Raw genomic sequence first — 23203 nt, forward strand, 5'->3', positions numbered from 1 at the left:
CCAAAAGACCCTGAAGCCACAAAACACCATGAAGACCCAAAACACCATGAAGACCCAAAATACCCTAAAGATCCAAAAGACACTGAAATGGTCAAAGATGCCTATCCCCCTGAAATGACGTGTGGTGAGGCGCGCGGAACGTGCCGAGTCACGCAAGTAAAGTTCAATAAGTATTTTTTCCAAGGTCAGGCACAAAAACCGAGTGATTTCTAGATTAAACAATATTTTAATTGGCAATTATGGAATTATAGTTCATTTTAACACCAATTCCTTTGTAAAATGTAGAAATTTAATTGAGGAACATGCAGCAAGATATCACTGGCAAAAAAGTGGGGGAAAGATGTTCCCCCAATGTCTGATCCAGAGGGCTCCATGGCTGACGGTACATCAGGCAATTACAATGGAAAACGTTTGGTAAGTATACTGAACGAAAGAAGTGAGGAGGATCTAAAATGCTACACAAGAAGCAATGATTAAGTGAAGTAAAATGCATTGAGATTACCAAGAGGAATAGCTACATACTATATACAGTATGGTTTTCAATAATTGCACATTAAGGAGGGTGTTACACACACCCAGAACTTGACGAGGAAGAAGGAGTTTTGTGGACCTTTGTCATACAGTTCTTTGAGGCCACCTTTCTTTTCAGGAAACTTGTCGTATATCTGACGGATGTCGACAGCCTCCAGCAGTGCATCTGCATAGCTCATACTAGACTGACTGATGTGGACGAACAGGTGCTTGTTGTACTGTGGGAGAGGCAAAAATGAGGTATATTGGAGGCATGGGTAAAGTTTAACTTAGCTTTGTTAATTTTTTTATGAGATATTAAGGCTCATGGAAGCCCCGGCGACAGGGTTGAGTGGACAACAGGAGAAAATGCATTACGTCACAACATGCAGGGCCAATCAATAGTCACTGCAAATACATCAAAACAGGGATAATCCTTATTCTCAGTAAAGTGTAAGGAAAAATGTTTGTTGGACATTAAAACTCTTTTTTCCGTTTCTTTTTTTTTTTTTTTTTTAAATTAAAACATCAATGAATTAATTTCAGAAAATATGCATAAGTGCTACCTAAATCAGGGATTTGTCCTGTGAGAATGGTAGACAGATCAAAGCAATCTTGGAAATCCTGTTAAAACAGCTTGTGTATGTTGTCATTTGTTTTATTCCAATTTATCATATTACACATGATAATTCTTGTAACTGATGCATCTTGACGCAAATTATGCAAAAGGACAAATATGGAAAGAGTCAATCCTGTTTCCGGAGTAGTCCACATGTGGTCTTTGGACAAAACCCAATGAAATGCATTTTCCAAATAGTCTAAATTCCGGCCAAGCCGGAAAATCTCCCAAATAGTCTCTATGCCTTCGTCGGTCAAAATTTCCTTGGCCTACTGCCCAGCAGTAGCGCAGACCGCCATGCCTCCAATGTCTACAGGCCTTCGGTGACCAGGAAGGAATAAAATACTGGACAATGGGACATTTGAGTAAGAGGACTTGAGGGGGGTGGAGAGATCTTCACAGTAGTAGTAATGTAGATCACCACCAAAAAAGGCAGTGAAAGAGCAAAGAGACATCCCCATATGTCGGAACAATAGAACTACATACAAATGGAGTATCATACAGGCTTGCAAAGCTTCAATGAGAGATGGGAGAGAGAAATAAAAATAAATATTTTTACGTCAGTAGTGAGGTTCATTAAAGAGCAGAACAACAGAGGGCAACATGTCAACAGAAAAATTGGCTCGACGGTAAAAAACAGCGAGACGATAAATAAACCACAGCAAATGGCCACACGGTGGCAGTGGGCAGCAGCCTTGAAATTCTGGAGGCAAGAGCTTGTGACAACAGACTAACAAAAACGCTTCTCGAGGTGAAAAGAGAGGCAAATTAAACAATTGAGTGGAGCAAAGTCAGACACAACATGTGCAACCTGGAGGGGCATGAACTGGGTGGAGATGTAAGAGGTCACGAGGAGCAAGATCAGAATAGAACCGGTAAAAAGATTTTATTTATATAACTGCTTATTATTTCATATGCAGCCTCTGGCTGCTGGTTGCATCATTGCTGGAAGCGTGGTTGTGTCACTGATGCAGTACCCGTTTCCAGTGAGCTGGTACTCATTTTGCCGACCTCGGAAGGATGACAGGCTGAGTCAACCCACCTGGTCTTATGCAACGGCACGACATGGGCTCAAACTCAAAGCCCAAAGATCTTAAGCCAGCTGCCTTAGTTGTTAAGCCAACAGCAGGCTTACTATATAAGATTGAGGGATGTCAATATAAATAGGTGCAACCATTTAGGGAAAATTTCACATGAATTTATGGAGCATAAATAGGGAGAAAAAAGAAATTGTAGTGAAGAAGTAGAAAGAGAATGGGAAAGTATAAGTAAATGCGGAAAAACATTTTGGAACCAGACACTGAGCCACATGCTGCATAGCTGTCTGTTATTTCCCTGTCTTTGCAACTCGAATATTTACCCCACAATTCAAAGCAGGAGGATATTAACAGCGTTCAGGGGAGAAAACAGTTTAGGTTGGGATTTTTTGGCATTCACTTTGACCCGTTAGCATGGTTGAGACACTTTAGAGAAAAAGTCATGAAGGAAAATTCCGAATGACAACAAAGAAATCCAAAGTATGCAATTTCGAGTTACAATGCATCTTGGAATGTAATAAAGTTAGACGAGACACCTGAACTGTATTAAGGATTGCGGGATGTGGAAGAAATGATTTCCTCGTGATTCCTCGTGATTGGACTGGCATGACTGGAAGAACTGAATGGATGAATTCTGGTTTGAGCATTTGAGTTTATAAACTTTGATGCATTCTTGATTAATCAATGTAACCTCATCATTATTCCCCTCTGAAGACGGACCAAGTTGGACGATCTACTGTCAATCACAATTACTGTATACTTTTAGCTCATTTTTGTTCACATCCCTGTTCTCTTCTGTTGTTGTGCTTGTGTGCTTCCCTCTCTCTCCTCCTCTTGTCTCCCGCTACCTTCATTGTATGTTGTATGTGTCTGTACATGTTTTCATGTTCAATGTGTTAGCTCTTACACGAGCCTCTATTCTATATACAAAAAAAAGGTAAAGAACTTGAACCAAAATCGAATCAATTTTTCCTTGTCACACACCCAACCTGTACATCAAGTTTCATCTGAATGAAAAGGTAAAAAATATCAAACCACCTTCAGTAGTGGAGATAACAATAACGGGACCACTCCTCAAAAGGAGTAGATGCCCAACCTCATCTTAGCCAAGAGGCCAAGAAGTGAAAAGGATCTTCATCCTCATTTTAGCTAAAAATACAAAAGGCTTGTTCACCCTCCTTCTTATGGTATAAGCCTTTTTATGGTATAAGCCTTCATAAACTACACATGCACCACATCCCGAAGGCAGAAGTACATGATCAACCAAATACATGCAGACAAGCCCAAATGGCCAGAATGCATGGTCATACAATTGTTGTATCACTCCTCAATAGGAGTACGCTCCCATAGTCATCATAGCTGGGGGTCCTAGAAGCGAAAAGGTCCCCCATCCTAATATTAACCAAGATGCCAAAATACTTGTTGGCCCTCGCCATATGAGGGAGGCCTTTTGTATACAAAAAAGGTTAAAAAAAAGATCAGACATTTAAACACAACTTAGGACGTATACTCTGACCCCATTGTCAAAGCACAGTCCAACAAGACAGCCCCATGAACATACACATGCACCTCAGCCCAAAGGCTGAAGCACATGGTCAATCAAAACACACACATTCTAACCCCGAAGGGTTAGAATGCATGGTCGTACAATTGGACCCCTCCTCAATAGGACCAGGTCCCCATGCCACTTGTGAGTGAGGAGCAGAAACTCCTCCCTAGAGTGAAGTCGTCAAACGTAACCTGCATTAAGTCGAGATCACACACCATCACTGCAGTGGGCACCAGGAAGTAAGTGCCACACCAGGTATGCACTCTCACCAACAGGAAATGCCTGCCACACATTAACCTGTCTGTAGTACACAAAACAGTTTCGGGAGCAGCCAGCAACAATTTTAATTTCAAAAGGCTCTTCTGGCTAGGCAGTTGCCTATTAGGCAAGAGCTCAGCAGAGCTACAGCCCCCTACTTCCCAGTAGGATTGTACTGCAAGCAATAATAGGAAGAGAATTAAATTCTCAATTTTATAGACGAATCCATCTCAGAGAAGGTACATCCATGGAAATATAATGGGACTCGATCTGGTGTCTTCACCAATCATGATTAGGGGTGCATCAATAACCAGTATAAAGCAGTAAAGCTTCAAAGTCATTAAGTGAATGCAACAGCAACGTATTGCCCTGACTAAACCCAAAAACGGTGAAACAAGTTGGTCTCGATAATGTCAAAGTGGAATTTATTTAAAGAAATTTTTACAAAACAATTAAAAATTAAAAGGTGAAAAAGACTCGTCAATAATTATATTCAACCCGTTTGACATGACACTCCAAATTGAGCTCAGGTGCATCCAATTTCCTTTGATCATCCTTGAAGAGTCTCTACAACTTGATTGGAGTCCACCTGTGGCCAATTCAATTGATTGGACAGGATTTAGAAAGAAACACACCTTTTATATATAAGTTCCCACAGTTGACAGTCCATGCCAGAGAAGAAACTCCACCATGAAGTTCAAGAAACTGTCTGTAGAACTCCAAGATATAATTGTGAGGAGGCATAGATCTGGGGAAGGGTATAAAACAATTTATAGAGTGTTGAAAGTTTCCAAGAGCACAGTGAGCTCCATCATTAGGAAATGGAAAGAATATGGAACTACCTAGACTCTTCCTAGACCTGGCCGTCTGACCAAACTGAGCAACCGGGCAAGAACGGCCTTGGTTAGGGAGGTGATAAAGATCCCAATGACCACTCTGACGGATTTACGGAGCTCCTTTGCTGAGATGGGAGAACCTGCCGGAAGGACAACAGTCGCTGCAGCACTTCACAAATCGAGGCTTTATGGGAGAGTGGCCAGACGGAAGCCACTCCTGAGAAAAAGGCACATGATAGAACGCCTGGAGTTTACAAAAAGGCACGTGAAAGACTCTGAGAACATGAGCAAAATATTTTGTGGTCAATATGATGAGACCAAAAATGAACTCTTTGGCCTGAGTGCTACGTCTGGGGGAAACAAAGCACAGCTCAGCACCCATCTAAAACCATCCCCACCGTGAAGTATGGCTGCAGTGAAAATATACCAAAGGTAAACCCGGGAGTGATGCTCGCTTAAACCACTGAGGGGCGTCTATAAGACCTGGGACATCCGCGACGCTGAGCCACTCCTGTGACATTTACTATGACATGTAGTCTTGTAGTCTTGAATGGTACGTACCCGCACATATATATGCTAGACTCGCTTGCTTTGACTATTATTATCGATCCTTTCTATATGATGCCAAGATCCTGATATCTATTGCATGATTGTATTTTTACAGGATGATGCCAAAGATCTAATTGTGATTAAACCTACCTATGGGACAAAGTTGTGGACCTGTTTGATTTCCACGACATTTAATCACAATTAAGATCTACGGAAATGGCGGGACACAAGATGATCAATGTACCGACATTCGGCGCCGACCCGCAAGCTGAGGATTCGGGCTCGGAGTTCACTCACTGGCTCAAAACGCTGGAGAACCAGTTCGGAGCCCAGGATACCGTTCCCACCGCTGAAACGAAGCTGTCTGTGATGCAGACTAAAGTCGACCACCGCGTCTACAGGAGCATCGCACGATGTATGACGTACGATGCCGCCGTGGCAGAGCTAAAGCGAATTTACATTAAGAAACGGAGCGTGGTGTACAACAGGTATCTGCTCCCAACACGGTGTCAACAGCCCACCGAGTCGATCGATCGCTTCGCCCAGGAGCTGTGACACCTACTTGCGGACAGTACTCAAGAGGTACGTACGCACGAGCAAGTCCAGGACGATCTTGTCCGAGATGCTTTTGTCTCTGGGATCAGCTCTTCGATTCTGAGGCTCAGACTTTTGGAGACAGCTGACCTGACGTTCGCGGAGGCACTACGGGTGGCCCACGTCTACACTGAGGCCCGGGAACAATCTACCGCCTATGACCACACACGAGTCGTTGCGGGGACTTCTCAACTCGCGCGACCGGAGAGGGCTACCGCCGAGGATACGGGAGCGGACTCGACTACGGCGGAGCCCCTGGCCGCTCCCGAGGTGGACTCGGATTCCGGCTTGGCGGTAGCCACGGCGGCCAGGCCAAGGCCTGAACGAAACGCGACGTGTTACTTCTGTGGCAATCGACAGCATCCCAGGTCGGCGTGTCCGGCTCGGGAAGCAATATGCCATTTGTGTTCCACTAAAGGACATTTTGCAAAAGTCTGCAGGAAGACCGCGCGGGGCACACGAGCTCGCGTGACCTTGAATGGGCTTATCGCCGAGCCAACGGACCGAGCACAGAGCGGGGCGCCTCACCCGGCTTTGATGAGTGGTCCTCCTCCTCGTGGGCCCCTGGCTGCACACTCGTCCTTGGTGAGATACATTGGGCCGCCAAAACAAATGGGGCGGACACGACCGGCCGCGGAGCGACTGTCCTTGACTGGCATCCGAACGCCCTCAAACAAACGACAAGCTCCTGCTTTGAAAGCTCCTCTTGCTTTGCGGCAAACGCTGCACGTGACACGAGCGCCATCCGACGGCAGCTCGTACGAACTACACGCTCTTGCTCCAGCACGGCCAACTATGCGTTTGGCACGGGGGCCCTCTGGAGGCTGCTCAAACGACCGGAAAACTGCAGCCGGTGTGGGATCCACACGCGAGGCGCGATCTTCTCGCTCGGACGGCTCAATACCTGCCGGATCTTCCGGCCTCGCTCAGGCCATTATTCCGCTCATGGTCGAAGGCATTTTTGCGCGGGCCTTAGTCGACACGGGGTCTACGGATAGTTTTATCGATCAACGGCTGGTGCGTCAACATGGGTGGCCGGTCCTCGGGACAACACGACGGATCTTCATGGCCTCCCAAGGACTTAGGCTCAGCACAAAAGGGGAATGTCGATTGAAACTTGTGATAAAGGGACGCATGTTTCCAGATGTACATCTCATGGTCTTGCCTGCATTATGTGCTGACATTCTGTTAGGACACGATTTTCTTAAGCGACTTGGACGTTTGGAAATGGAATTCGGTGGGACGGACACGCTTGCTGTGTGTGCACTCGCGAAAATGGACATTGAGCCTCTTTCGCTGTTCCCCAACCTGACCACTGACTGCACTCCTGTAGCAGTAAAATCACGGCGCTACTCACGAGCAGACGCGCAATTCATTGCGGAGGAAACGGCCCAGCTCTTAAGGGACGGTATTATCGAACCTAGCCGGTCGCCGTGGCGGGCCCAGGTCTTAGTGGTGTGAAGTGAGGCCCATCGCCGACGCATGGTAATCGACTACTCACAGACGGTTAATCGCTTTACACAGCTGGACGCCTACCCCTTACCGGGGATGGACGCGCTAGTACGACAGGTGGCCCAGTACTCCGTCTACAGCACTCTCGATCTGCGTAGTGCGTATCATCAGATCCCCATCTCTAGGGCTGATCGCATCTATACCGCCTTTCAATCGGGTCAAAGGTTATACCAGTTCACCCGACTACCTTTTGGGGTGACGAACGGGGTCTCCTGTTTTCAGAGGGCTATGGACGACCTCGTTACTAAGGAGAACTTGACAGATGTCTTTGTATATCTGGACAATCTTACAGTTTGTGGGTATGACCAGGGGCATCACGATGCTAATCTGAAGCGCTTCCTCGAGGTCGCACAGAGGTATCGCCTAACCATGAATGAGGCTAAGTGTCGTTACTCTCTGCGCACGATAGATCTTCTGGGGTACACCGTGACCCATGGCTCTGTCTCTCCGGATAAGGAGCGTCTGTGACCTTTGCTCGATGTGGCTCCGCCTAGCGATCGGGCTTCGCTGAAGCGCGCTCTCGGGCTGTTCGCCCACTATTCGAAGTGGGTGCAAAATTTCTCTGTGAAGCTCCGCACCCTCGTGGCCTGCGACACGTTCCCCATTAGCCCGGCCGCCTTGGCGGCCTTCGGGGGCCTTAAGGCCGACATCGCTGGCGCCGCTGTGGCGACGATCGATGAGAGCGAATCTTTCATCTTAGAAATTGATGCCTCGGATCATGCGATAGCGGCGACTCTCTCCCAAGGGGGGCACCCTGTGGCTTTCTTTTCGCGGACTCTCACCTCCGCTGAGCGGAGGCATTCGTCTGTCGAAAAGGAAGCGTACGCGATCGTCGAGTCGATTCGGCGATGGCGACCGTACTTACTCGGGCGATGCTTCCAAATCATCACAGACCAACAAAGCGTTGCGTTCATGTACGACACCTTACATGCTCAACGCATTAAGAATGAGAAAATCACTCGCTGGCGTATCGAACTCGCCGACTTCTGCTACACCATCAAATACCGCCCGGGGAAGGATAACCTGGTCGCCGACGCCTTATTGAGGCCGGCTACGTGCGCGGGTATCATAACTCTGGAGGGTCTGCGCACTTTGCACGACACTATGTGTCATCCAGGGGTGGCGCGTTTCCCTCATTTTGTGCGTAGTGGTAATCTGCCATACTCGATTGAGGACATCCGCCGGATCTGCCGTGACTGCGCTATATGTGCGGAACTCAAACCGCGTTTTTACAACCCTCCCATGGGGACGTTGGTTAGGGCTACTAGACCGTGGGAGAGATTGGCGATGGATTTCAAAGGACCGCTGCCGGTGTCGAGTAACTCTCGTTATCTGCTCACTATCGTTGATGAGTACTCGCGATTCCCTTTTGCTTACACATGTGGGGATATGACGGCTGCCACGGTCATACGGTGCCTGCAGAATTTGTTTTCTATGTTTGGTTATCCGGCCTACGTGCATACCGATCGGGGTGCGGTGTTCCTGTCTCAGGAGGTGAGAGGTTATTTGCTCCAAAATAATGTCGCTTCGAGTTATACCACACTGTACAGACCCCAGGCGAATGGGCAGATCAAACGCTTCAATGGGATTATATGGAGGGCCGTCATGCTAAGCCTCAGGACCCTCGGCCGGGGCCTCGATAAATGGGCTTGGTCGCTACCTGCGGCTCTGAACTCGATCAGGGCTCTCCTATGTACAGCCACCAACCAGACTCCTCACGAAAGACTGTTCCACCACCCTAGAAGCTCGGGTAGTATCCGATCTTTACCCAGCTGGCTCGCTGAGCCGGGGCCGGCCTATCTCAAACGAGCGGTTTGCACAAGCAAGTACGACCCCTTAGTAGATAAGGTGCAGGTACTCCAGGCTAATCCCGAGCATGCTCGTGTGATGACGGCAGATGGACACGAGTCCACTGTCTCCGTACGCCATCTCGCCCCATGTGGGGTCATCAACCCTTATAGGGATATCGACGAACCGATCTACGAGTCTATGGACTCTACCGAAGCTTCCTCTATGGAACTTCTGCCGTCACTTCCGTCGTCACATACACCCCTGCCTGAAGGCTCTGAGGTGCCCCCTCCGAAACCGGCCTCCAGCGGCTATTCCGAAGCAGGGGACTCCGGGCTTGGGGACGCCGTACCCGGTAGTTTCCGGACACGAGCTGGCAGGGTAGTTCCCCACCCCCGAATGCTACGGGTGGACCGACTGACATGGAATGACGTACCCCAATCAATTAATGCTGATGCTCGCTTGAGACCTGCCTAGCGGCAGTATAGTTCTAACGGCAGGGAGAATGTAGTGAAAATATACCAAAGGTGAACCCGGGAGTGATGCTCGCTTAAACCACTGAGGGGCGTCTATAAGACCTGGGAAATCCACGACGCTGAGCCACTCCTGTGACATTTACTATGACATGTAGTCTTGTAGTCTTGAATGGTACGTACCCGCACATATATGCTAGACTCGCTTGCTTTGACTATTATTATCGATCCTTTCTATATGATGCCAAGATCCTGATATCTATTGCATGATTGTATTTTTACAGGATGATGCCAAAGATCTAATTGTGATTAAACCTACCTATGGGACAAAGTTGTGGACCTGATTGATTTCCACGACAATGGCAAGGCCTGGGAGACTTGTAAGGATAGAGGGAACAATGAATGGAGCCAAATACACGGAAACCCATGAGGAAAATCCTTGAATCCCATAGAGAATCTGTGCAAAGACTTGAAGATTGCTGGTCACTGACACTCCTCATCCAACTTGACAGAGCTTGAGCAAATCTGCAAGTAAGAATTGAGAAACTCCCCAAATCCAGACGTGCAAAGCTAATACCAACATATCCAAGACTCGAAGCTGTAATCACTGCCAAAGGCGCTTCTACAAACAATTGACTCACGGGATTGAATAACTATGTAAATTAGATATTTCTGTGTTTCATATTAATTATTTTGTAAATGTTTCTTTAAATTTTTTTTATACTTTGACATTATGGGGTAACAATTTTCGATCAGTGCCAACAATCTCAGGTTAATCCATTTTAAGTTCAGGCTGTAACACAACATAATGTGAAAAAAGTCAAGGGGTGTGAATACTCTCTGAAGGCACTGTACTATATACATGTGTTACTGTGTGTGTGTGTTTATATACAGTATATATATATATATATATATATATATATATATATATATATAAATATAAATATATATATATATATATATATATATATATATATATATATATATATATATATATATATATATGTCAAGAAACAACTCTTGGCTCTTAAAAGAAGTTCCACCAATAGCCTGAGGATGACGGTCTTTATTAAATACCAACTTATACAGATCCGGAGGAAGGCGAACATCTACAGCACGACTTGCCCTCATGCCACGTTCAGCCCTTCCTGAAGCACATTGATTCGCAGTCCGTATAAATACTTGACAAGTTTATCAGAAAATCTCCGAGAGAACAAAGCGACTGGCGAGAGTCCCTCGCCGTCATCCTAGCCCCCACCGTCATCCGCTCTGTCATTCGGGGGAGTCAGCCCTTCCTTATCATTCGGACCAGATATAGTTTCAAAGCTCCGAGGAGACAGAAAATATAACTCTTTAAAGGGAGGGGGCATTCTTTGGCTTCGATAAGGCCATAAAATATATGGGTTTGTTCAAATGAGTAATTCAAAGCATGTTTATACAGAGTCAAGCGTCGCTGTGATTAATACAAAATACATATGGTTTTAACGATAGGTTTTATGTCTGCAATCTAATCATTCTACTAGCGTTACACAAAATCACGCGCATGTGAGCGCGATTTTACGACCGGCCTTATCTAGCCTCGAAAAAGCACACGTATACAATTGTCCAGCACGACCCAAGCGAGCCTTTCCTCATTTTAAACTAAAACGAAGCAAAAACCTTTTATTAACTTTATGAAAATAGTATATAAGCAACATTAAAATCATAACATATTATTCAAGACGTCTTATACAGAATTCTTAGCAATAACGAATCTACGACTTGACATATATATATATATAATAATAATAATTCATTTATTTTGTATAGCGCTTTTCCAGAAGCCCAAAGGCGCTTTGACAGAGTGGCAAACATAATCTATCTATAATTCCAGCAATCTCTGTGTGTCTGTCTGTGTGTCTGTGTGTCTGTGACCGCTGTTTCTCGACAACCACGGGTCCGATATACTTGAAACTTGCCAGGTATATTGCTGGGGACCCGAGGATGTGCCTTTTCAAGGTTTGTAATTAATCGGACAAGTACCTACCGAGCTATGTCCAAAAAACGCTTCAACCAATCAGAGAGCAGCGAGCTATCACGTGTGCCGAACCGTTAATGCAATGCAAGCGTTAATGCGTTAATGCAAGGCTTTTCTTTTTTTCCCTCTTCTCTTTCTACTTTTCCTTGCGATTAAATTGCAAACAGCCAAAATACGTTGGCGCTAATTGAATAATTGGCCATTAACACTAAAATAATCGTAACTGCGATATGCCAACTTCCGGACAGTGCAGCCTTCCATGTTGTTGTTGTTTGCAGCAGCTGTTTGCAGCAAGGCAAGGCTTTTCTTTTTTTCCCTCTTCTCTTTCTACTTTTCCTTGCGATTAAATTGCAAAAAGCCAAAATACGTTGGCGATAATTGAATAATTGGGCATTAATAGATAGATAGATAGATATGCGATATGCGAACTTCCGGACAGTGTGCGCGTTACGAGCTGACCGCCATTACGGTACGTAATTCGATTTCTTATGCGCATTATTTCTCCCAATTCAGTCAGAGCGAAGGGCGGAAGCGAAGAGCGTTGTTATTTTTTGTTTACGGGCGTACGGGCGGGGTAGAGCGTACGGGTAGCGTTTTTTTTTTTTTTTGGCAAGGAACGGGCGGGCACCCACGTACGGGCAATGCCCTAGTGCATAACAATACATGAAAACAACAATTGCAAAAAGACAAGAATCAATAGGGAAATATTTAAAGCAAAAGGAGGGAGAAGGAGAAGAGATAGTCAGGGGTTAAATGCTGTGGGTTGAATGTTGAATGCAGTGTTGAACAGGTGGGTCTTTAGTGATGTTTTGAATGTGGTGAGTGAGGAGGAGTCTCTGATGGTGTGAGGTAGTGAGTTCCAGAGGGTGGGAGCAGCGATGGAGAAGGCCCTGTCCCCCCAGGATCTGAATTTGGTCCGGATGGAGGGGGTCAGGAGGTTGGTACCAGCAGAGCGGAGGTTGCGGGTGGGAGTGTGTCTGGAGAGGAGGTCAGCCAGGTAGGATGGGGCCAGGTTATGGAGGGCTTTGTATGTCAAGAGGAGGATTTTGTACTGGATTCTCTGGGGGATGGGGAGCCAGTGAAGCTTGTAAAGGACGGGGGTGATGTGGTCACGGGTCCGGGAATGGGTGAGTAGACGGGCAGCGGAGTTCTGAATGTATTGGAGTTTATTGGTGATTTTTGAGGGTGAACCATAGAGGAGGCTATTGCAGTAGTCCAGACGGGAGGTGATGAAGGCATGGATGAGGGTTTCTGCAGCCGTGGAGGAGAGGGATGAGCGGAGACGGGCAATGTTTTTCAGGTGAAAGAAGGCTGACTTTGTGATCTGTTTAGTGTATTTGTCGAAGGAAAGGGTTTGGTCAAAGATGACGCCAAGATTCCGGATGTGAGGGGAGGTGGATACTGGGATACCGTCGATGTTGAGGGCAAAGTTATGGGTGGATTTTGTGAGCGTTTTTGGGCCAATGATGATTATTTCAGATTTATCACAGTTAAGCTTGAGGAAGTTGATTTGAAGCCAGGATTTTATTTCAGTGATGCAGTTTGTCAGGATAGAGTGGGTGTCGGTGGAGACGGACTTGGTGGAGATGAAAAGCTGGATGTCATCGGCGAAGCAGTGGAATTGGAGACCATGACGGCGGATTAAGTGACCGAGCGGGGACAGGTAAAGGATGAAGAGGAGGGGGCCAAGAACTGAACCTTGGGGGACACCTTGGGGGAGGGGAGCAGTGGGGGATTTGCAGTTATTGATGGAGATGAACTGGCATCTGTCAGAGAGGTATGATTTAATCCAAGAGAGGGCAGTGCCGGTAACGTTAAAGGTGGATTCAAGTCGGGTGAGGAGGATAGTGTGATCGATGGTGTCAAAGGCAGCGCTGAGGTCGAGGAGGACGAGAATGTTGAGGTTGCCAGCGTCAGAGGAGAGGAGAAGGTCGTTGGTGATTTTGAGGAGAGCAGTTTCAGTACTGTGGTTGGAGCGGAATCCGGATTGGAATGTTTCATACAGGTTATTGGCAGAGAGATGATGTTTGAGTTGAGTGGCTACAGCGCGTTCCAAAACTTTTGACAGAAAGGGTAGGTTGGAGATGGGTCTGAAGTTGTTTAGGGTGTCAGGGTTTAGACCAGGTTTTTTTAGAATGGGGGTAACAGCAGCAATTTTGAGGGAAGGTGGGACGATGCCTGTAGACAGGGAGGAGTTTATTGTTGCAATGATAAGTGGAGAGAGAGCAGGGAGGGAGGCTTTGACAAAGCTGGAGGGGATGGGGTCAAGAGTGCAGGTGGCAGTTTTCATTCCTATGAGGAGTTCAGAGAGGTCAGTAGGGGAGATTGGGGAGAACCGAGACAGGGGATGGCAGGACAAGGGGGGGCAGGTGGTTGGAGGGGGAGCGGGTGCGGCAGTGGTCAAGCTGTTGTAGATGTTGTCAATTTTGCGTTGGAAGAAAGAGAGGAAGGAGATGCAGTTGTCTACTGTGAATGACTGGGTGGTGGTGTTCAGGGGGCGGAGGAGTTTGTTTATTGTCGAGAAGAGTGCTTTTGGGTTTCCGGAGCCAGAGTGGATAATTTGAGAGTAGTAGGCAGAGCGGGCGCGGGAGAGGGCATCTTTGTAGTGTTGTATGTGGTCCTTGTAGGCTTGGGAGTGAACTGTGAGACCCGTTTTATTGCGGAGTCTTTCAAGTTGGCGAGCACGAGTTTTCATCAGGTGGAGTTCAGGGGTAAACCAGGGAGCAGAATGGGTGAAAGAAACTGTTTTGGTTTTTACAGGTGCAAGCTGGTCAAGGCAGGAGGAGAGAGTGTGGTTGTAGTAGTCAGTGAGGTCGGAAGGGGTGTGGAGGTCAATGAAGGGAGAAGTGGACATTTTTTCAGAGAGGGTGGATGAGAATGAGGTAGGTAAAAGAGCGTTTAGCTTACGGAAGTTGATTGTGCGATAATGCCTTGGTGTTGGGGCGGGGATGTTGATGGTCAGAGTGATGGCTAAGTGGTCAGAGAGGGTGAGGTCGGAGCCATAGAGATGGTGCAAACTTAATCCAGTGGAGCAGACAAGGTCCAAAATGTGACCACGGATATGGGTAGGAAAGTCGACATGTTGAGTGAGGTTAAAGCAGGTGAGTAAATCAGTGAAGTCAGTGGTTATTGTGGAGTCAGTGGAGTCCATGTGGATATTGAAATCACCAAGGAGGAGGATTGAGGGGGAGAGGGAACATAGCTGGGTCAGAAAGTAGGAGAAGTCAGACAGGAATGATGGGTGTGGTTTGGGAGGGCGGTAGACGACAGCCATGACTGACTGCGTGTGACCAGAGAGTTTTAAAGCCAGGTGTTCAAATGATGGAGCAGATGAGATGGAGATGAGGTTGGTCTTGATGTCTTGACGGTGGATAACGGCAATTCCACCACCTCGGCCCTCCGAGCGTGGTTTATTGACGTAGGAATATCCATTGGGTGTGGTGAGGTTGAGTGTGTAGTAGTCCAGAGGTTGTTGCCAGGTTTCGGTGAGACAGAGAAAGTCCAGTTTGTTATCCAGGATGTATTCGTTCAGGATGAGGCATTTGTTGTTGAGGGACCGGGTGTTGAACAGGGTGAGCTTGATGTTGTTTTGAACAGCAGGGATGAATTCAGGTGATTTAGCCAGGGTTCGTAGGCAGGAGGTGCGATCGTGTGGGTTGCTGTGACCAGGTGCGCTGGGACGAAGAGTGAGAGTGCGCTGAGCCGACCAGAGGACGGGGATGGAGTGACCTGATTGCAAATAAACAAACTTACGACCGGAGCCACGGTGAATGTACCTGGGTCGTCGGAGGAGTCCATTTGATTTGATGGCAGAGATGCATGATGGGGTGGAGCGGGTATTGAGCAGAAGAAGCCTTGCGGCGGAGTACCTCAGAGCCATGCCAGGCAGGAGCGAAGGGACGAGTACGAGGCCAAGGTCGAGGAGGCAAAGCGGCAAACGCAGCGGCAAACGCAGCGGCAAACGACTGCAGCCGCTAATCAAGACCACAGCGGCAAACAGCCACCGCCGCAAACAACGGCCACAAACAACGGGAGCGGGCCTGAGGAAACAGTGGAGGAGCCGGGCAGGCGAAGCCAGGAGCAGAGCCGGGACCGAGCAGAGGGCAGACCCAACGGTCAAAAATCCGCCACGACCACCAGAAAAGCAAACTATGTACAATGGCCCAGTCGGAGAAGCGGCGAACAAGTAACGCCAGCGTCCTCTCCAGACCGGACCGGAAGCGGCAACACGAGATTATTGATCTGTTGTATATATATATATACAGACTTGGCATTTAATACGGAATATTTTTTTATGGGGGTGAACTTACTTTTCAAGATGTCTTAGAACCAAAAGTTCATTGGAATTATGTTGAAATTATTCTAGATTTTGTTAATGTGACCTTTAAAAGAAACAAAAACCACATTTGACATTTCGAAACAAATAAATTGATCCTTGAAAGTGATGTAAACTGATATCGAACTCAATTCATGGACAGTACTGTGTTAAACTTCTGTACGTTTTCCAGAAGTATCTCTTTATTTTGCACATTAGCCAAATTTATTTTTAACAAAAACAAAAGATAAATTACGACTGGGATTACAGACAGTAAAATTACAGTTCAGTACTTCGTGTAACCCCCACGAGCATTCAGGAGAGCACGTACACGTTGAGGCATGCTGTTCACGAGATTTGCCAAGGTTTGGACAGGAATCGCTTGCCATGCAGTGACAATAGCCTGCTGCAATTCACGCACAGAGGTCGGCTGCTGGTCCAAGTGGTCGATTTGACGCGTTAATTCTGCCCACAAGTTCTCTATCGGATTAATATCCGGGGACATGGCAGGCCACTCCATATGCTCTACACCACGGTCAAGAGGAAAGTGTTGGATCATGCGAGCACGATGAGGCTGTACATTGTCATCTTGGAAGACAAAGTTTCCTCGAAAGGCTGCACGAGCAAATGGAAGCAATGTTTCTTCCAGAATGGCCCTGTACTTGAACTGGTTCAGGTTTCCATTCAGAACAACCAGGTCAGTTTTGCCCCCTGCATGAAAAGCAGCCCAAACGGTCACCCCACCACCTCCAGCTTGGACTCTTGGCACTATACAATCTTCGTTGTAGGCGTCATGCACTTGTCTGCACACTCGGACGCGGCCATATTGACGATAGACCAGAAATCTAGACTCGTCACTGAAGATCATGTGATTCCAGTGTCCTGGCTGCCATTGACGGTGCTCTCTGGCCCACTGCAATCGGCGCTGGCGGTGTTGTCTGGTCAGACGTGGCTTTCTCAGGGGACGCCTGGCACGATAGCCTGCTTGAACCAGTCTTTGGTCGACTAGCCTTCTGGATACAGGCACATTTGTCAGTTGATGCCACTCAGCCCTAAGCCGATTAGCTGACTTGGTACGGCCATTGCGGACTAACCAGTGCAGCTGGCGATCATCCCTCCTTGTGGTTCTGCGTGGACGTCCTGACCTCGGTATTGGAGTAGGGACACCCCTCTGAGCATTTTGTTTCAGGATCTTTGACACCTGACCTTGAGTGATGCCATACTGCCAAGCAATAGCATGCTGTTTCATGCCGGAATTTCATAAAGCCACCACTAAATGACAAACAGCATTGTCGAGTTGACGGACCATCTCCAGGGGAAGCGGCAATAACTTTTGTAGACGTGCAGTAGTTGTTTTCCACTAATACAGAATGCAACAACCCTTATATACCCGATTGTGAAGCCAATCGTCAAATGTACCTGTCCGTACATTTTGTCACGCCACCTGTGATATAATCCTGTTATTGACTTTTTGCTGCGACAGACAATCAGTGACATGGTTCTTTTAACAAAGAAATCACCGAAGCGTAAAAGAAACTCACCAGATTGATATACCGAGTTCAGAAAGTAAACCCAAGTCAAGAAAGAAAAAAAAATTCCATATTAAATGCCAAGTCTGTATTACTCGTAGATATTGGTTGAAGATGCACCCTAATTATGTTTCGTGAGGACACCAGATTGAGTCCCATTATAGCTATTGCTGCACGATTTGGGACAAACACGTGTCATCTGCCACATTGTCTTCCGCGCATCAATCACATCTTGGAGGCATCACCATTATCCTTTTGCAGTCGGTAGTTTTATGAAGATGATTAATAAAGTTCTCCGACCTGGACAAATGCCGTGATGATATTGTCGCAACAAGTTCTATGAAGATGGTTAATTGGTTCTCGTAAAGTTTAAAGGTACTGACTAGTTTTCTCACCTGTATCTCAATTTCTTTTGTTTTCATTACCGCTTCTCTCTTTTCACAATTATTTAATTCCCGTGTTATTTTTCTCCTTCTTAACGCCCACTCCTTCGGTCTCATCAACTCTCCAAACCAATCCTATCAACATTGGAATCTCCCGCGATGAAGCTAACTCCAAGGGCCTTTCACTCACTCACCGCAGGCAGGTTGGTGGTCTTTCCGTCTTCTACCGACTCCTCTCTGGCCTTGCCCCCCCAGCTCTCTCTGGGCTCTGTCCCCCAAATATTCCTACAGGTCGCACAAGATCTGCCTGCAACGCTCTTATGGTTAAACTGCCAAAATCAAGACTCTCTGCTCACCTTCATTCCTTCATTCCTCTTTTCTCCCACCTCAGGAACAAACTCCGTCACTCTCTTCAATCCCACTCCACCCTCCAGGTCTTTAAAACAGCTGTTCACCACCATCTCTTATCTTCCCCCATCCAAAACCTTAATCTTTTCTATCCCCGCTAATTCCACCCCAAATCCACTTTTTTGAAATACCAACTTCTGTCCGGGAAGTCCTTGGTGTCCTTGTGTTTTATACTTCTCCCACCCCCCCCCCCCCTTCCCACGCCTCCTCCCCTCAAGCCCTCTCCCTCCCACACATCTCCCTGCTCTCGAATGTTATGTTTGTGTGCTCCCCTTCTCTCCCCATCTTGTCTCCCGCTCCCTCTTTTTATATATTTTGTTTGTCTGGTTGATTTGTTTGTGAAATAAATGTTAGCTCTTTCACGAGCCTCGATTCAGTATACAAAAAAAAACAAAAAAAAAAACATACCGTTTCTGGATCTCGCTGTTGTTCAAGGAAGGCTGAGAATTCCACGAGGCGAAGCTTGGCTGTGCTAATGGACCGGCCTTGCCAAACTGGGATGGCCGGGGATGGAGCAACTGCTGCTCCTTCATAACCTGTGGGGCACGAATAGGAGGTTTACATGTCAGAACATTGTTAATGCATGCTGCAAACATCCAAAATGCACAGGAGTAACACAAAACTGAAACGAATATCTGCCCAATTGAACATTGAATGTTCAAGCACGAATATGATGATGAAGTTTCATGCTGATTATGTTGTTTGCTTACAAAAGTTATCTAAAGCTACAAATGCTGTACTCCAGGTATGAGGGTTGTTCAAAACGTTATTGGAAGAAGATAACTAGTACATGAAATGGCAGGGGTTTTTCTTTTTACAAAGTGTATACATATTGTAACAAAAATGGCCCAGGACTAAGGGGAGCAATTGATTATGGAGGAGTTAGTTAGGTCGTTTTGTATTCGTGCAAATATGAATTATTGGGATTGAATGTGTAAAGAGCATTTTGCCCTCCACCCATCGGCTCTCGCTGTAGTTGTTTGGGTCACGAGATGTGCAATTAATTTAAAAAAGCAATGGTACTATATTAGAACCAACGGTCTTGAAGGGGAAGGCCGAGACGTGTGCATGTGCTGTTTGAAATCAGCGACCAGTGGGATTCGCCCGTAGCTTTCCTCCTAGCTTTCCTAGCTGCTTTCCTCCCCTAGCCCCCAGCACGAATGAGGGAGAGTAAAGTCATGCATGGTCATTTTAAATACACTGCAGAAAAGTGGCCAACGGACATTTTGCACCGTATCTTTAAAAAGTCTTCATGACATTCTGCACCGGATTCTCTGCTGGACAACAACAAAGTCCTTCAACAAGCTATTCAGTCTGGGATGACAGAAGGCTGTGGGTTGTGCCCCAGTACTCTCAATCTGAAATGGAGCGATGTTGCCCAGATCCCAAGTCATTCTGCATCTACACCTGAGTGACCAAACACCAGCCTGTGTCATTGTTAACAAAGATGGCACACACATTGATGAATCACCCTGTCTGTGAAACACCTGGATGACAGTTTTATAACTTAGTCGGGATTTAAACCCAGGCAAGACAGTTTAGAGGTGAGTGTTCGTATCTCTAGGCCAACTTCAGGTCAATATGCTATTATAATATCTTATTATAATGGAGTAAATTAAATGTATATGGCAATGTACTGTATGTATATTTGTGACCAAAACGTCTTCTTAAAATTTTCTTTAACAAATTCCGTCATGTTTATATATATATATCTATATATATATATATATATGTATAAAGCTAACCTAAGAAACACATTTGTAGCTTACCTGTATTCATTAGCGCCAATATTTTTGTCACGTTGACTTTATGAAGTAAACACCCGCCGGAAGATCAACATAAGCAGTGTATTGGGGGTGTACGGTACGGCTGCTCTGTAATACTGGCAGTTCGACTTTCCCATTCCAATTTTTGATAAATTTGTGTGGTCTTTGCCGTCGAGCTGCAACTGATAATTTAAAATATATATAAATTTGTGCTGAGTTCCTTTTTATTTATACGCGGTGGGTTCTGACTTCTGATTTACAGTATATCAGTCAGAGCACAAAATATATTTGGCCGACTTCCCCCACCACCCTCCCTCCTCCCCCCCCCCCCGCCTCCCACCCGCCCTCCACAGCACCATTCTCTCTTCCACCATTCCCTCATCTCCCCATATCCCCCCCATCCACAATCACCCCCATTAACCCACACCCACCTGGAGAAGGCAGACATGGTCAAAGATGCCTATGCCTCTGCAGCAATGTGTGGTGAGGCACACAAAGCATGCCGATACACACTAGTATGGATAATCGTTAAAACATATGGATAATTCATTCATGTACATGCAGCATCTGGCTGCGGGTTCGAATAATTTTGAGAGAGACTGAAAATGCCACTGATGCTTGCCCTCTACCTCCAACCCAGTTGATCACAGAAAAGTTAAAAAATTAGTCCAGGACTGAAAAACAGAACAGCCTACTCGAAAACTTTATCTTGGCATATCTCAAGCTTTAACACAGTCTGGCACCTTGCCTTGCTCTCCAAACTCTCTGCCTATGGAATTCAAGGCCAACTTCCATCATTGCAACTCCATCATTGCTTCAGATATGAAATCTTTCCTCTTCTCCAACGGCTTGATCTCTGATCATCAATTTGGTTTCAGACCTGGACACTCTACTCTGGACATGCTGCTTCTGCTTTCTCAACAATGGATGGAGGTCCTCAATGCCAAACAGGAAATTAGAGCAGTCTCTCTTGACATATCACGTGCCTTCGATACGGTCTGGCACCCCGCTCTGCTCACCAAACTCTCCTCTTTTGGTATCCATGGAAATCTCCACGCATGGCTGGCGGACTTCCTCTCTAGTCGTAGTCAACGTGTGGCCCTGAATGGGTTTCTCTCATCTCCTCTTCCTGTTCAGGCTGGAGTTCCACAAGGCAGTGTTCTAGGCCCTGTCCTTTTTCTGGTCTTCATCAATGATCTCTCTGACTCTCTTGAAAATCCTCTGTATCTCTTTGCTGATGACTCTACTCTCTGTCGCTCCATTCTTCATCCCTCAGATCGGCAGTCTGCTGCCTCCTCACTCTCTGCAGACCTGGACAAAATCACAGACTGGGCAAACAAGTGGAACATGTCTTTCAATCCTGACAAATCTCACACTCTTACGATGTCTCTCCGAAAAGACCGACTGGACAACCCTCCCATCCACTTTCTGAATAATCCTCTCCAAGAAGTTCTGTCACTCAAGCTTTTGGGTCTCACTATCTGCCATGATCTTTCCTGGGAAAACCACATTTCAAATCTGGCCTCCAAAGCCAGTCGCCGACTGGGCATCCTCCGTCGTGCGAAGTCCTTCCTTGGCACACCTGAGCTCCTCACCACATACAAGGCTTTCATCCGCAGCTCAATGGAATACTGCTCTCCCCTCTGGGCTGGTGCTCCTGCCTCACACCTAGCTCGTCTTCACGCTGTTGAAACCAAAGCATTCAGAATCATTGGAATCTCCCGCGATGAAGCTAACTCCAAGGGCCTCTCACTCACTCACCGCAGGCAGGTTGGTGGTCTTTCCATCTTCTACCGACTCCTCTCTGGCCTTGCCCCCCCAGCTCTCTCTGGGCTCTGTCCCGCAAATATTCCTACAGGTCGCACAAGATCTGCCTGCAACCCTCTTATGGTCAAACTGCCAAAATCAAGACTCTCTGCTCACCTTCACTCCTTCATTCCTCTTTTCTCCCGCCTCTGGAACAAACTCCCTCACTCTCTTCAATCCCACTCCACCCTCCAGGTCTTTAAAACAGCTGTTCACCACCATCTCTTATCTTCCCCCATCCAAAACCTTGATCTTTTCTACCCCCGCTAATTTCACCCCAATTCCACTTTTTTGAAATACCAACTTCTGTCCTGGAAGTCATTGGTGTCCTTGTGTTTTATACTTCTCCCTCCACCCCCCCCCCCTTCCCATGCCTCCTCCCCCCAAGCCCTCTCCCTTCCACACATCTCCCTGCTCTCAAATGTTGTGTTTGTGTGCTTCACCTTCTCTCCCCATCTTGTTTTCCGCTCCCGCTTTTTATATATTTTGTTTGTCTGGTTGATTTGTTTGTGAAGTAAATGTTAGCTCTTTCACGAGCCTCGATTCAGTATACAAAAAAAAAAAAAAAAAAAAAAAAAAAAAAAACTTCACTCTTGAATTACTGACTTCCGCTACTCTTGTCGCCAATATGTGGCTCTCTACAGAACCCTTTCGTATCCTCTTCCTGTCAAGGCTAGAATACCACCAAGGCAGTATTCTAGGCCCTATACTATTCCTAATATTCAATGATCCCTATTTGTTATGGAAACTATTTGCTGATGACTCCACTCTCTGCTGTGACATCACTCGTCCGTCCTTCTGATAGACAGGCAGGAAGTAACCTCTTCCCTCTCCTCAGACCGTGACAAAATCACAAACTGGTCAAACACCTGGAACATATCTTTAAATCAAGATAAATCCCACACACTCACTCTCTCCAAAAGGACCATTCCGCAAACCCTCCCATCTATTTTATCAACAACCATCTCGAAAAGATTCAGTCACTCAAACTCTTGGGTCTCACTCTCAGCCATGATCTCTCTTGGGCAAGCCACATTTCAAAGTTGGCCTCCAAAGCCAGATGCCGACTGGGCATCCTCCATCATGCAAAGTCCTTCCTTGGCACACCTGAGCTTCTATTCACTTACAAGGCTTCCATCCACAGGTGCATGGAGTACTGCTCTCCCCTCTGGGATGGTCCCCCTGCCTCACATCTTGCTCAGTTTGACGCCATGGAAACCAAGGCTTTGAATATCATCGGAATCTGTTGCGATG

At 46.6% G+C, this 23203-nt stretch overlaps 1 protein-coding gene across 1 annotated transcript in view; it reads right to left on the reverse strand.

Moving 5' to 3' along the window:
• Positions 1–23203, reverse strand: part of LOC137427679 (transcriptional enhancer factor TEF-1) — a gene marked incomplete in the record, with an annotated part of 364907 nt that overhangs the window by 57973 nt on the left and 283731 nt on the right. Inside the window, 2 exon segments of the mRNA XM_078784851.1 lie at positions 576–749; positions 18786–18913. Coding sequence (XP_078640977.1) covers positions 576–749; positions 18786–18913 — 302 coding nt within the window.

Source organism: Myxine glutinosa, chromosome 1 (assembly GCF_964187855.1).
Source record: "Myxine glutinosa chromosome 1, kmMyxGlut1.1, whole genome shotgun sequence".
NCBI classification, from domain to species: domain Eukaryota; kingdom Metazoa; phylum Chordata; class Myxini; order Myxiniformes; family Myxinidae; genus Myxine; species Myxine glutinosa.